Here is a 14932-nt window from a genome sequence, read left to right on the forward strand (position 1 = left end):
ACAAATATTTATTGAGTGTCTCTAATGTGTGGACACAGTACAAAAGGGACCAAGCTCTGTCTTTTGTGTTATTCTATTGTTGAAACACACACATCACTAAAAATTCACAGAGTTAGCCATTTTTCCGTGTTGAGGTGGCATTAAATACATTCACAATGTTGTGCAGTATCATGGAGATTTTTTAGTAGTTTTTTATTGAACTACAGTTAATTTACAATGTTGTGTTCATTTCTGCTGTATAGCAAAATGACTTACTTATATACATGTATACATTGTTTTTTATTTTCTTTTCCATTATGGTTTATTCCAGAAGAGTAAATGGAGTTCCCTGTGCACTGTTGTGGTTTCTCAATTCTATATGTAACAGTTTGCATCGACTCACCCCAAACTCTTAGTCCCCCCCTCCCCAACCCCTGTTCCCCCTTGGAAATCATAAGTCTGTTCTGTATGTCTGTGAGTCTGTTTCTACTTCAAACATAGGTTCATTTGCTCCATTTTTGGGTTCCACATATAAGGGATTTGTTGTTGTTTAGTCACTAAGTTGTGTCTGACTCTGTGACCACATGGACTGCAGCATGCCAAGCCTCCCTGTTCTTCATGTCTCCTGGAGTTTGTTCAAACTCATGTCCATTTAATCAGATCACTGATTAATCCGTGAGTAATCCATCCAATCACCTCATCCTCTGTTGTCCCCTTCTGCTTTTGCTTTCAGTCTTTCCCAGCATCAGGGTCTTTTCCAGCGAGTCAGCTCTTTGCATCAGGTGGCCAAAGTATTGTAGCTTCAGCATCAGTCTTTCCAATGAATATTGAGGGTTGATTTTCTTTAGGATTGACTGGTTTGATCTCACTGCGGTCCAAGAGACTCTTACGAATCTTCTCTTGCACCACATTCAAAAGCATCAATTATTTTGTGTTGAGTCTTTTTATGGTCCAACTCACATCTGCACATGACTACTGCAAAACCATAGCTTTGACTAGGCGGACCTTGGTTGGACCTTTTTAATAAGCTAAGTATAAAGTGATTGCAGTCTTCAAAAGCCACCATAAAGGGTAGCCAATTAGGAGATGAAATTAATCTTTAATGAATCTGTGGCACTTTATGAACTTAAGTCCATTTAGTGAAGTATTCTGCTGTAATACTTGCTCTCTTTTTGTCACGTAAAGCACCCACCTCCCTGTACTTAGATCATCCAAGACATTCTTTGTTTCAGTGCTTGCACACAGTAGGTACTTCCTAAGTATTTTTGAAAAAGGATGAAGAGATCTTAAAACTAGAAAGAGCTTAGAAAGAGGGCAGTTTCTGCCTTCTTCCTCAAGGCAGAAAAAAGAAAAACGGAAAACATCCATCATAAGAACGACGACAGCCGGGAGAGAAAAACAGGAGGCTCTTGTAATCTGGGCAAAAGATGAAGACATGGGGTAATGGGGATAAGAGGGTAGAGTCTAGATCTACTTAGGGTGTGGAACTGAAATCATTGCTAATGGTTTGGATGGTGGAGTGAGGATGAAGGAAAACTCAAAAGATAACTTGTGTTAGGGTTGAGCAATCACCAATGCAACAACTGGGAATATGGGCAGAAGCAGGATTGTAGAAAATCAGCACTTCGATTTGGCACTCTCATGTATGCGCTTTGGACTCAAACAGCCTGGTCCACATCTGAGAATCCACCACTTACTGGCTGCGTGGCCAGAATCTGCCTGCAAGGCACGAGACCCTGGTTCGATTCCTGGGTGGGAAAGATCCCCTGGAGAAAGGGATCGGCTACCCACTCCAGTTTTCATGGGCTTCTCTGGTGGCTCAGATGGTAAAGAATCCGCCTGCAGTGCAGGAGACCTGGATTTGATCACTGGGTTGGGAAGATCCCCTGGAGGAGAACATGGCAACTCACTCCAGTATTCTTGCCTGGAGCATCTCCATGGACAGAGGTGCCTCGTGGGCTACAGTCCACAGGATTGCAAAGAGTCAGACACATTGGAGCAACTAAACACAGCTGGGTGGTCTCCTATGTGTCTCCTGTGGGTCTTCTATCACTGCCCAGCTGTGTTCCTGTCGCAGAATTGTTTTGGGGGCTAGATGGGCTAATGCAGGTTACATGTTCCCCACAAGGTGTGGCATGTAGTAAGCCCTTCATCATTTTCTCTATTATTTGCTCCCTGTTGCTCCAGTTCAGTCACTCAGTCGTGTCTGACTCTTTGTGACTCCATGAATCGCAGCACACCAGGCCTCCCTGTACATCACCAATTCCCGGAGTTCATTCAAACTCATGTCCATCGAGTCGGAGATGCCATCCAGCCATCTCATCCTCTGTCGTCCCCTTCTCCTACTGCCCCCAATCCCTCCCAGCATCAGGGTCTTTTCCAATTAGTCAACTCTTCGCATGAAGTAGCCAACGTATTGGAGTTTCAGCTTTAGCATCAGTCCTTCCAGTGAACCCCCAGGACTGATCTCCTAATTTAGGATGGACTGGTTGGATCTCCTTGCAGTCCAAGGGACTCTCAAGAGTCTTTTCCAACACCACAGTTCAAAAGCATCAATTCTTCAGTGCTCAGCTTTCTTCCTAGTCCAACTCTCACATCTGTACAGGACCACTGCAAAAACCATAGCCTTGACTAGACAGACCTTTGTTGGCAAAGTAATGTCTCTGCTTTTGAATGTCTCTGCTATCTAGGTTGGTCATAACTTTCCTTCCATGGAGTAAGCATCTTTTAATTTCATGGCTGCAGTCACCATCTGTAGTGATTTTGGAGCCCAGAAAAATAAAGTCTGACACTGTTTCCACTGTTTCCCCGTCTATTTGCCATGAAGTGATGGGACCACATGCCATGATCTTCGTTTTTTGAATGTTGAGCTTTAAGCCAACTTTTTCACTCTCCTCTTTCACTTTCATCTAGAGGCTCTTTAGTTCCTCTTCACTTTCTGCCATAAGGTTGATGTCATCTGCATATCTGAGGTTATTGATATTTCTCCCAGCAATCTTGATTCCAGCTTGTGCTTCCTCCAGTCCAGTGTTTCTCATGATGTACTCTGCATAAAAGTTAAATAAGCAGGGTGACAATATACAGCCTTGACGTACTCCTTTTCCTATTTGGAACCAGCCTGTTGTTCCATGTCCAGTTCTAACTGTTGCTTCCTGACCTGCATATAGGTTTCTCAAGAGGCAGGTCAGGTGCTCTGGTATTCCCATCCCTTTCAGAATTTTCCACTGTTTATTGTGATCCACACAGTCAAAGGCTTTGGCATAGTCAATAAAGCAGAAACAGATGTTTTTTCTGGAACTCTCTTGCTTTTTCCTTGATCCAGCGGATGTTGGCAATTTGATCTCTGGTTCCTCTGCCTTTTCTAAAACGAGCTTGGACATCTGGAAGTTCACGGTTCATATACTCTTGAAGCCTGGCTTGGAGAATTTGGGGCATTACTTTACTAGCGTGTAAGATGAGTGCAATTGTGCAGTAGTGTGAGCATTCTTTGGCATTGCCTTTCTGTGGGATTGGAATGAAAACTGACGGTTTTCGGTCCTGTGGCCACTGCTGAGCTTTCCAAATTTGCTGGCATATTGAGTGCAGCACTTTCACAGCATCATCTTTCAGGATTTGAAATAGCTCAACTGGAATTCCATCACCTCCACTAGCTTTGTTCGTAGTGATTTTTTCAAAGGCCCACTTGACTTCACATTCCAGGATGTCTGGCTCTAGGTGAGTGATCACACTATCGTAATTATCTGGGTCATGAAGATCTTCTTTGTACAGATCTTCTGTATATTCTTGCCAACTCTTCTTAATATCATCTGCATCAGTTAGGTCTATACCATTTCTGTCCTTTATCGAGCCCATACTGACCTTGATCTTTTTCAGGTTTAATCTTCACACCATACTCTTTTGGGATAAATCGATTATGGTTCCAGCAAGAGGAAGAAATTTGCACAGAGAGTAAAGCTGCTCCATAAGAATTGTTATTGGTTACTTTCTTTGTACTTGGGAGGTTATGGGGGTTGGGGAGGCCTTCTTTGTGAAAAGTACACAATCACATACTTGCTCGCCACCCGTGTAATATATGTGTTTAATCTTCCCTTATACAAAGATCCAGGGTGAATAATGCACCCTGAAAAGTTGCTTAACTGAAGCATAGAATTATTCCAAAGTTTTTTCCAAATTTTAAGTTACTAGTTAAAAATCCAAAGAGTTATATCAAGAAGGCTTCCAAGTTTACGTGAAAACCCTAAGCCACTTCTTCTCTCCATTGTATGAAGTTAGGCGTGCTGGTGTACCAGACCTGGGCACTCGTTAACAGTAAGGGTGGTCCACTCTCCTCAGAAGAGCAGAGTTGTCAGTAGAAATTCCTCATAACCACAAGGCCTCATGTCCAAACTATTTTATCAGTGGCTGGCACATAGTAAGTACCTGGTAAGTGTTACATTAGCTACATGTTTTCCGTCTGAAAAAATCGAGTGATACACATCTAGATTTATGAACAGTTTCAAGGCATGTTTCATAGAAGCAGTGCAAAAGTAGAATTTCCTGTGGAATAATCTACCCTCTCACCCCCCAGAGGCTGAAAGAAAAAAAAAAGAAGCATAATGCCAGTATCGTTAGTCCAATATTGATGGCCGTTCTTCACAGGATATTTCTTTGTTTTTATAGGATCTCCAAAGCAGAATAATCCTCAGTCTGGAGGAAACTCCAATGGTAACAACCAAGGAGGTGAGTTTTATAAGGTCAGAAAACGGATTATCTGCCTAGCATACATAGAGTAATATCAGCTAGTCCAGTACATGTAAGCCTGTACACAGGCCTATCTTAACCATGATTTGTGCGTTTGTGAATACTTAAAGCCTACCATCAAAGGCTTCCCTTAGTAGGCATCAGGAAATGATAGTTCACTGGATTTACCATCTTTCTCAGTCTAGCAAAGTTGTGAGTAAATTCTAAAACTATTAATAAAAACATACTGGAATGTATTACTGAGTTTTCTAGCACATTTTTTGGTATGGCATTGTGTGCTCTGCCTATGGATATGAACTGAATTTATAAATCTGCTGGTCTTGCTGGTGGAAGAAATCACTTTAAGCTGGTCAGCCATGGCAACCTTAAGTTGCCTTGGTGGACTCTAAGGAGACCCTGCTTGTATTTCACCCATCAGTTAGATTTCAATCCACGCCATTGCTTCCTTATTGAAACAATAGATGAGGCTTTTTTCTTGTGCTTTTAGTTTGGGACAGATGGATTTCTTTGTTGATTTTCTCAATTAACATGTAAAGATAGGAGCAGACTGATGTTATAAATAATAGTACCATCAATGCATGTTTCTTCTAAGTGATATTTAGTTTATCTTCTCACTGCCTTTATTAAGAGTGACAGAGGTAGAAACTTAAAAAAGGTACACAAATCCTATCACTGGACCCATATTTTCTACTTTTATTCAACAAGTATTTATTGAGTGTCTTTAATGTGTGGACACAGTACAAAAGGGAACAAGCTCTGACTTCTTGGAGTTTTTCTTTGTTTTTTGTGTTATTTTATTGTTGAAACATGCACATAACATAAAATTCAAAATGTAGTCATTTATCAGTGTAGAGGTGGCATTAAATACATTCACAGTGTTGTGCAGTGTCATGGAGATTTTTTAGTAATTTTTTATTGAAGTACAGTTAATTTGCAATGTTGTGTTCATTTCTGCTGTACAGCAAAATGACTTAGTTATATACATGTATACATTCTTTTTATCTTCTTTTCCATTGTGGTTTATTGCAGAATAGTAAATGTAGTTCCCTTCTGTCACCGCCTAGCTGTATTGCAGAATTGTTTGAGGGGTTAGATGGGCTAATGCAGGTTACATGCATTAGTACATTACTACAGGCATGGCATGTAGTAAGCCCTTCGTAATATTGTCAATTATTTGGTACCTGCTGCTAAATACATCTAAATACATAGTCTGCTGACCTTGATCTCTTTCAGGTTTAATCTTCACACCATAGTCTTTTGGTATAAATGGATTATGGTTCCAGCAAGAGGAAGAAATTGGCAGACAGAGTAAACATAGCTTCTTCAGAATTGTTTTTGCATACTTTCTTTGTACTTGGGAGGTTTTTGGTGTGGGGGCGGCCTTCTTTGGGAAAGTACACAATAACATACTTTCTCACCTCCCATGTAATAATATGTGTTTAATCTTCCATTATATAAAGATCCAGGGTGAATAATGCACCCTGAAAAGTTGCTTAAGTGGAGCATGAATTCCTCCAAACTTTTTCCAAATTTTAAGTTACTAGTTAAAAATTCAAAGAATTATATCAAGAAGGCTTCCAAGTTTACATGAAAACCCTAAGGCACTTCATCTTCTCTCCATTGTATGACGTTAGGCATGCTGGTGCACAAGAACTGGGCCACTCATTAATAGTAATGAGGTCCACTCTCCTCAGAAGAGCAGAGTTGTCAGTAGTATAAATTCCTCATAACCACATGGCCTCATGTCCAATCTATTTTATCAGTGGCTGGCACATAGTAAGTACCTGGTAAGTGTTACATTAACTGTATGTCTTATGTCTGAAAAAATCCAGTGATGCAGATCTAGATTTATGAACAGTTTCAAGGCATGTTTCATAGAAACAGTACAAAAGTAGAATTTCCTGTGGAATCACCTACCCTCTCACCCACCAGAGGCCAAAAGGGAAAAAAAAAAAAGAAGCACATTACCAATATCGTTAGTTAAATATTGATATCCGTTCTTCACAGAATATTTCTTTGTTTTTATAGGATCTCCAAACCAGAATAATGATCAGTCTAAAGAAAAGTCCGATGGTCACCAAGGAGGTAAGTTTAAAAAGGTCAGAAAACGGATTCTCTGCTTAGGATACATAAAGTAATATCAGCTAGTCCAGTACATGTAAACTGGTACACTGACCTGTCTTGACCATGATTTGTGCGTTTGTGAATACTTAAAGCCTACCATCAAAGGCTTCTCTTAGTAGGCATCAGGAAATGATAGTTCACTGGATTCATCATCTTTCTCAGTCTAGCAAAGTTGTGAGTTAATTCTAAACTATTAATAAAAACATACTGGAATGTATTACTGAGTTTTCAAGCACATTTTTCGGTGTAACATTGTGTGCTCTGCCTGTGGATATGAACTAGAATTCATAAATCTGCTGATCTTGCTGGTGGAAGAAATCACTTTAAGCTGGTCAGCCATGGCAGCCTTAAGTTGCCTTGGTGGACTCTAAGGAGACCCTGCTTGTATTTCACCCATCAGTTAGATTTCAATCCACGCCATTGCTTCCTTATTAAAACAATAGATGAGGCTTTTTTCTTGTGCATTTTGTTTGGGACAGATGGATTTCTTCGTTGATTTTCTCAACTAACATGTAAAGATAGGAGCAGACTGATGTTATAAATAATAGTACCATCAACGCATGTTTCTTCTAAGTGATATTTAGTTTATCTTCTCACTGCCTTTATTAAGAGTGACAGAGGTAGAAACTTAAAAAAGGCACACAAATCCTATCACTGGACCCATATTTTCTACTTTTATTCAACAAGTATTTATGAGTGTCTTTAATGTGTGGAGTATGTCATGAGAAACGCTGGACTGGAAGAAACACAAGCTGGAATCAAGATTGCCAGGAGAAATATCAATAACCTCAGATATGCAGATGATACCACCCTTATGGCAGAAAGTGAAGAGGAACTAAAAAGCCTCTTGATGAAAGTGAAAGTGGAGAGAGAAAAAGTTGGCTAAAAGCTCAACATTCAGAAAACGAAGATCATGGCATCCGGTCCCACCACTTCATGGGAAATAGACGGGGAAACAGTGGAAACAGTGTCAGACTTTATTTTTCTGGGCTCCAAAATCACTGCAGATGGTGACTGCAGCCATGAAATTAAAAGACGCTTACTCCATGGAAGGAAAGTTGTGACCAACCTAGGTAGCATATTCAAAAACAGGGACATTACTTTGCCAACAAAGGTTCATCTAGTCAAGGCTATGGTTTTTCCTGTGGTTATGTATGGATGTGAGAGTTGGACTGTGAAGAAGGCTGAGCGCCAAAGAATTGATGCTTTTGAACTGTGGTGTTGGAGAAGAGTCTTGAGAGTCCCTTGGACTGCAAGGAGATCCAACCAGTCCATCCTGAAGGAGATCAGCCCTGGGATTTCTTTGGAAGGAATGATGCTAAAGCTGAAACTCCAGTACTTTGGCCACCTCATGCGAAGAGTTGACTCATTGGAAAAGACTCTGATGCTGAGAGGGATTGGGGGCAGGAGGAGAAGGGGACGACAGAGGATGAGATAGCTGGATGGCATCACTGACTCAATGGATGTGAGTCTCAGTGAACTCCGGGAGTTGGTGAAGGACAGGGAGGCCTGGCGTGCTGCGATTCATGGGGTCACAAAGAGTCGGACACGACTGAGCGACTGATCTGATCTGATCTGATCTGAATGTGTGGACACAGTACAAAAGGGAACAAGCTCTGACTTCTTGGAGTTTTTCTTTGTTTTTTGTGTTATTTTATTGTTGAAACATGCACATAACAAAATTCAAAATGTAGTCATTTATCAGTGTAGAGGTGGCATTAAATACATTCACAGTGTTGTGCAGTGTCATGGAGATTTTTTAGTAATATTTTATTGAAGTACAGTTAATTTGCAATGTTGTGTTCATTTCTGCTGTACAGCAAAATGACTTAGTTATATACATGTATACATTCTTTTTATCTTCTTTTCCATTGTGGTTTATTGCAGAATAGTAAATGTAGTTCCCTTCTGTCACTGCCTAGGTGTGTTCCTGTCGCAGAATTGTTTGGGGGGTTAGATGGGCTAATGCAGGTTACATGCTCCCCACAAGGCGTGGCATGTAGTAAGCCCTTCGTAATATTGTCAATTATTTGCTACCTGCTGCTAAATACATCTAAATACATAGTCTGCTGATCTTGATCTCTTTCAGGTTTAATCTTCATACTATAGTCTTTTTGTATAAATGGATTATGATTCCAGCAAGAGGAAGAAATTGGCAGACAGAGTAAACATAGCTTCTTCAGAATTGTTTTTGCATACTTTCTTTGTACTTGGGAGGTTTTTGGTGTGGGGGCAGCCTTCTTTGGGAAAGTACACAATAACATACTTGCTTACCTCCCATGTAATATATGTGTTTAATCTTCCATTATATAAAGATCCAGGGTGAATAATGCACCCTGAAAAGTTGCTTAAGTGGAGCACGAATTCCTCCAAACTTTTTCTAAATTTTAAGTTAGTAATTAAAAATTCAAAGAATTATATCAAGAAGGCTTCCAAGTTTACGTGAAAACCCAAAGCACTTCATCTTCTCTCCATTGTATGACGTTAGGCATGCTGGTGTACCAGACCTGGGGCACTCTTTAATAGTAATGAGGTCCACTCTCCTCAGAAGAGCAGAGTTGTCAGTAGTATAAATTCCTCATAACCACATGGCCTCATGTCCAATCTATTTTATCAGTGGCTGGCACATAGTAAGTACCTGGTAAGTGTTACATTAACTGTATGTCTTCTGTCTGAAAAAATCCAGTGATGCAGATCTAGATTTATGAACAGTTTCAAGGCATGTTTCATAGAAACAGTACAAAAGTAGAATTTCCTGTGGAATCATCTACCCTCTCACCCACCAGAGGCCACTAAAAAAAAAAGAAGCATATTGCACATATCATTAGTTAAATATTGATATCCGTTCTTCACAGAATATTTGTTTTTCTAGGATCTCCAAACCAGAATAATGGTCAGTCTGAAGAAAAGCCTGGTGGTCAAAAAGAAGGTGAGTTTAAAAAGGTCAGAAAACAGATTATCTATCTGCCTAGCATACATAAAGTAATATCAGCTAGTCCGGTACATGTAAGCCTGTACACAGGCCTGTCTTAACCATGATTTGTGTGTTTGTGAATACTTAAAGCCTACCATCAAAGGCTTCCCTTAGTAGGCATCAGGAAATGATAGTTCACTGGATTCACCATCTTTCTCAATCTAGCAAAGTTGTGAGTAAATTCTAAAACTATTAATAAAAACATACTGGAATTTATTACTGAATTTTCAAGCACATTTTTCAGTGTGACATTGTGTGCTCTGCCTATGGATGTGAACTAGAATTCATAAATCTGCTGATCTTGCTGGTGGAAGAAATCACTTTAAACTGGTCAGCCATGGCATCCTTAAGTTGCTTTGGTGGACTGGTTGAAGTCTCTTCTTATATTTCACCCATCAGTTAGATTTCAATCCACCTCCTTGCTTCCTTATTGAAACAGTAGATTAGGCTTTTTTGTTATGATTTTAGTTTGGGAGAGATGGATTTCTTCCTTGATTTTCTGAATTAACATGGATAGATAGGAACCTGACTGATGTTATACATAATAGTAACGCATGTTTCTTCTAAGTGATATTTAGTTTATCTTCTCACTGCCTTTATTAAGAGTGACAGAGGTAGAAACTTAAAAAAGGTACACAAATCCTATCACTGGGCCCATTTTTTCTACTTTTATTCAACAAATATTTATTGATTGTCATGGATATTTTTTATTAATTTTTTATTGAGCTACAGTTATTTTACAACGTTGTGTCCATTTTTGCCATACAGCAAAATGGTTTAGTTATATACATGTATACATTCCTTTTTGTTTTCTTTTCCATTGTGGTTTATTCCAGAATAGTAAATGGAGTTCCCTGAGCACCATTGTGGTTTTCAGTTCTAAATGCAACAGTTTGCATCTACTAACCCCAGACTCCTAGTCCTTCCCTCCCCGACCCAGGCTCCCCCTTGGAAACCCTATGTCTGTTCTGTATGTCTGTGAGTCTGTTTCTACTTCATAGATAGGTGCATTTGCTCCACATTTTATATTCCACATGTAAGTGATTTGTTGATGTTTAGTCACCAAGTTGTGTCTGTGTCTGTGACCCCATGGACTGCAGCATGCCAAGCTTCCCAGTCCTTCATGTCTCCCGGAGTTTGCTCAAACTCTTGTCCCTTTAATCAGATCACTGATTAATCAGTGATTAATGCATCCAATGACTTCATCCTCTATTGCCCCCTTCTTCTTTTGCCCTCAATCTTTCCCACCATCAGGGTCTTTTCCATTGAGTCAGCTCTTTGCATCAGGTGGCCAAAGTATTGTAGCTTCAGTATCAGTCTTTCTAATGAATATTGAGGGTTGATTTTCTTTAGGATTGATTGGTTTGATCTCCTTGCTGTCCAAGGGACTCTTAAGAATCTTCTCCGGCACCACATTGAAAAGCATCAATTCTTTTGTGTTCAGCCTTCTTTATGGTCCGAGTCACATCCACCCATGACAAGTGGAAAAACCATAGCTTTGACTGTGTGGACCTTGGTCAGTGGAATGATGTCTCTGATTTTCAGTATGCTTTCTAGGTTTGTCATACCTTTTCTTCGAAGGAGCAAGCGTTTTTTCATTTCAAGGCTGCAGTCACCATCCTCAGTGATTTTGGAGCCCAAGAAAATAAAACATCACTGTTTCTGCTTTCACCCCATCTATTAGCCAAGAAGTGATGGGACCAGATGCCATGATCTTCGTTTTTTGAATGTTGGGTTTCAAGTCAGCTTTTTCACTCTCCTATTCCACTTTCACCAGGAGGCTCTTTATCTTTAGTTTTTCACTTTCTGCCATAAGGATGGTGTCATCTGCATATCTGAGGTTATTGATATTTCTGGAAATCTTGATTCCAGCTTGTGCTTCATCCAGCTCAGCATTTCGCATGATGTACTCTGCATAGAAGTTAAATAGGCAGGGTGACAATATACAGCCTTGGCATATTCTTTTCCCAATTTTGAACAAATCTGTTGTTCCATGTCCAGTTCTCACTGTTGCTTCTTGACATGCATACAGGTTTCTCAGGAGGCAGGTAAGGTGGTTTGGTATTCCCATCTCTTAAGAAATTTCCAGTTTGTTGTGATCCACACAGTCAAAGACTTTAGCATAGTCAGTGAAACAGAAGCCGATGTTTTTGGAATTCCCTTAACTTTTTCTATGATCCAGCAGATGTTGGTGATGAGAAATTGGTTACAGGGAAAAATGAGGTATTTCCAGTATCATGAACAGATTGAAGTTTCTAATGATAGATCCAATGGTCAGAGAAGTTCCCCGTTTTGCGGTAGTTTGGGAAATGCCAATAAGGGCATTGTCTTCCTAAGAACGAGAGAAAAAGGTATACTGGCCTGGTTCTGTCAGCTGTCTCCTTCAGATGTCGTCTGCTTCATTTCTTAGAGGTCTTTGTTTTCAAGTCACCAGTGCAAGTCCACTCTGGGTTTGATGCTTTCTTTACATGTGATGTGTTAATCCAAGAGTATTTCTTTTGGAATTTGATGACATAAGGTTGGTTAACAGTACCTGATTGAGGCCTTTTCAGTGGGATTGAAAGGAGTCTTTCTAGAGATGAAATTTCCAGACTGCAGAGTGTGGTGTCTGAGGTTTCGTCTCTCAGGAATACACTATGAACAGATTACTGAAGTTGGTTATTTCTGTGACATACATTTTAAGAGACTAACTAGATTATGACTGATAACATCATACCAGGATATATCAGAATTTTATAAAATTTCTGGAACATTTATATAAATAACATTCACCATGCATTATAACCTAAGAAGGTTTATCATCACTTATTTAACAGTGCTTCCCATATAGTTTAACGTGCCAAATGAACCTAATTAGTTTGATTTCTCTTTTTGTAAGAAAGAAAACAAATCTTTTGAGATGTTGTAGGAGCCCTCTGGAAATATCCAGTGTTACTTTCAGGTCAAAAAGAGTTTATTTAGAGTTTGATCTTGGGGAAGTTTGTCAAAAACATCAGAAGCGTTCAGACATCTGACTAAATATGATCACAGATTATTATAAATCAATACTTTATTACCTAAGAAGGTTACATAGTTCTGAGCAAAATTTAGCTCTTTTAAAATTGGAAAGACTTTGTTTTCATAAGTAAAAACAAAGATCTGATTGAGATAACATGAAGCACAGAAAAATAATTTTGGTAAAACACAAAATCTTTGCTTTGTAGACAAGAGTACTTAAAAGGTAAGAAAGAAAACTTTCATAGAATTTTCTCAGAAGCAGATCATAGTCCAAGCAAACTTTGGTCTTTTAGTAGATGATGGAAAATTAAGTTCCAGTTTTACATAAGTACACTATTGATATTAAAGCTTATTTTTTTCAAACCCTTACAACAAATTCGTTCAATCTTACCCACCTTGATCACTCATAAAATTCCTTTCCCAGATTCTCTTTCCAAAATCCTACAACTTTCATAATACCCCTTCAGATTTTATTCTGTGTTTTTCCTCTTTCCCTTTCTGAAATGATAAGCCTGCTTTAGGACAGTTATTTTCTTTTATTTCAACAAAAATACATCTCTTATACCTTCTTTTACCATCCTATTTTTCTTATATATGAAGATTTTTCACTTACTATTTCTTGTAGCTTTAATTATGTTAAAGGATTAGAATTCTTAACCCCTGGTAACCTTGGTTTCTAATAAAGCATTCTTTAGTCAATTTATGAATACCCTTCATAATTTCTAGAATCATGCTTTCTCATAGTACAGTTCTTTTAGCATGGCACAAAACATGTTTACTAAGAAAACCAAATATCTTTAGTAACTCTGTCAAAGAAAGCCAAAACTGGATAAATCTGTGTTCAGTATTTACTTTTTCAGTGTTTTTTCTTATTTGAAAATGATTCAGATATTCAATGAGTTTAACTCATTATTTAGCTGAATTTAACAAAATTTTAAGGTTCTAAGGTACCAGAAGATTTAGGGAAATTTTTAAAAGTTTACCTAAAAGCTATTCTGTGTACATCTATTTAATTTACTTGTTTTTTAAAAATTATATTTACATGAATTATGAAAGTCTGATCATACCGTTATTTTTCTTGCTGAATTATCGTTAAAGGTCAGTGCAGTACTTTGAAAACAGCTTCAGGCTTGATCCCTGGATTGGGAAGATACCCTGGATTAAGAAATGGCAATTTACTCCAGTATTCTTGCCTGGAAAATTTCACAGATAGAGGAGCCTAGCAGACTGTAGTCCAATGGGTCACAAAGAGTCAGACATGACTGATCACACACATACACACACGTTAGAGTCCATGAGATAACTTTAAATGTTCCTTCTAGCTCAGGGTATTTATCTTGAGGGCGAAAAAGCATTGCCTCAAATTTTTTCCTGAAGAGACCAGATAAATACAGCTATTATAAAAATGTTTTGTTTATTGTGTAAGATTTTTGCATAACTGTTTTATCCCTTTGATATATCTCTGAAGCTTGAAGATCCTTATGCAACCTGTTGGATTTGTTTTTTTAATTGGACATAATGCTTAGTGGAAATTAACAATAGTTACTGGTCAGTATGTAGCCACATTGGCTTAACACTGGAGTGGGTAGCCTATATCCCTTCTCCTGCAGATCTTCAGGAATCGAACCAGGGTCTCCTGCATTGCAGGCAGATTCTTTACCAACTGAGCTATTAGAGAAGCCACCAAGACTTCCTGGTGGCTCAGACGGTAAAGCGTCTGTCTACAATGCAGGAGACCCGGGTTTCATTCCTGGGTCAGGAAGATCCCCGGAGAAAGAAATGGCAGTTCACTCCAGCACTATTGCCTGGAAAATCCCATGGACAGAGGAGCCTGGTAGGCTACAGTCCATGGGGTCGCAAAGAGTCAGACACGACTGAGCGACTTCACTTTCACTTTAATGCTTAGTATTTTGTTTTGTTAGTAACATTTCTAATTGTAGAAAAATTGTCATTTGAACATACTGTTTACCAATTTATTGGGTGCAATTTAGTGTAGTTTATTTGGCACCAGTCCCAAAAGGAAAACAGTACCTTTGAGAAATCCTGTATGATGTGTTCTCTAGGAATGTACTGTTGGCAAAAGAGGAGACTGCCAGCAGTACCACTTAAAACATGTAT

General features: G+C 39.0%; 1 protein-coding gene across 1 annotated transcript in view; it reads left to right on the forward strand.

Annotated features, from left to right (window-relative positions):
• The window catches only part of TMEM123 (transmembrane protein 123), an 80959-nt gene that overhangs the window by 22990 nt on the left and 43037 nt on the right, over positions 1–14932 (forward strand). Inside the window, exons 7-9 of the mRNA XM_002692936.5 lie at positions 4639–4698; positions 6748–6804; positions 9716–9772. Coding sequence (XP_002692982.2) covers positions 4639–4698; positions 6748–6804; positions 9716–9772 — 174 coding nt within the window. The remainder of the gene's footprint in view (positions 1–4638; positions 4699–6747; positions 6805–9715; positions 9773–14932) is intronic.

This window comes from Bos taurus, chromosome 15 (genome assembly GCF_002263795.3).
Source record: "Bos taurus isolate L1 Dominette 01449 registration number 42190680 breed Hereford chromosome 15, ARS-UCD2.0, whole genome shotgun sequence".
NCBI classification, from domain to species: domain Eukaryota; kingdom Metazoa; phylum Chordata; class Mammalia; order Artiodactyla; family Bovidae; genus Bos; species Bos taurus.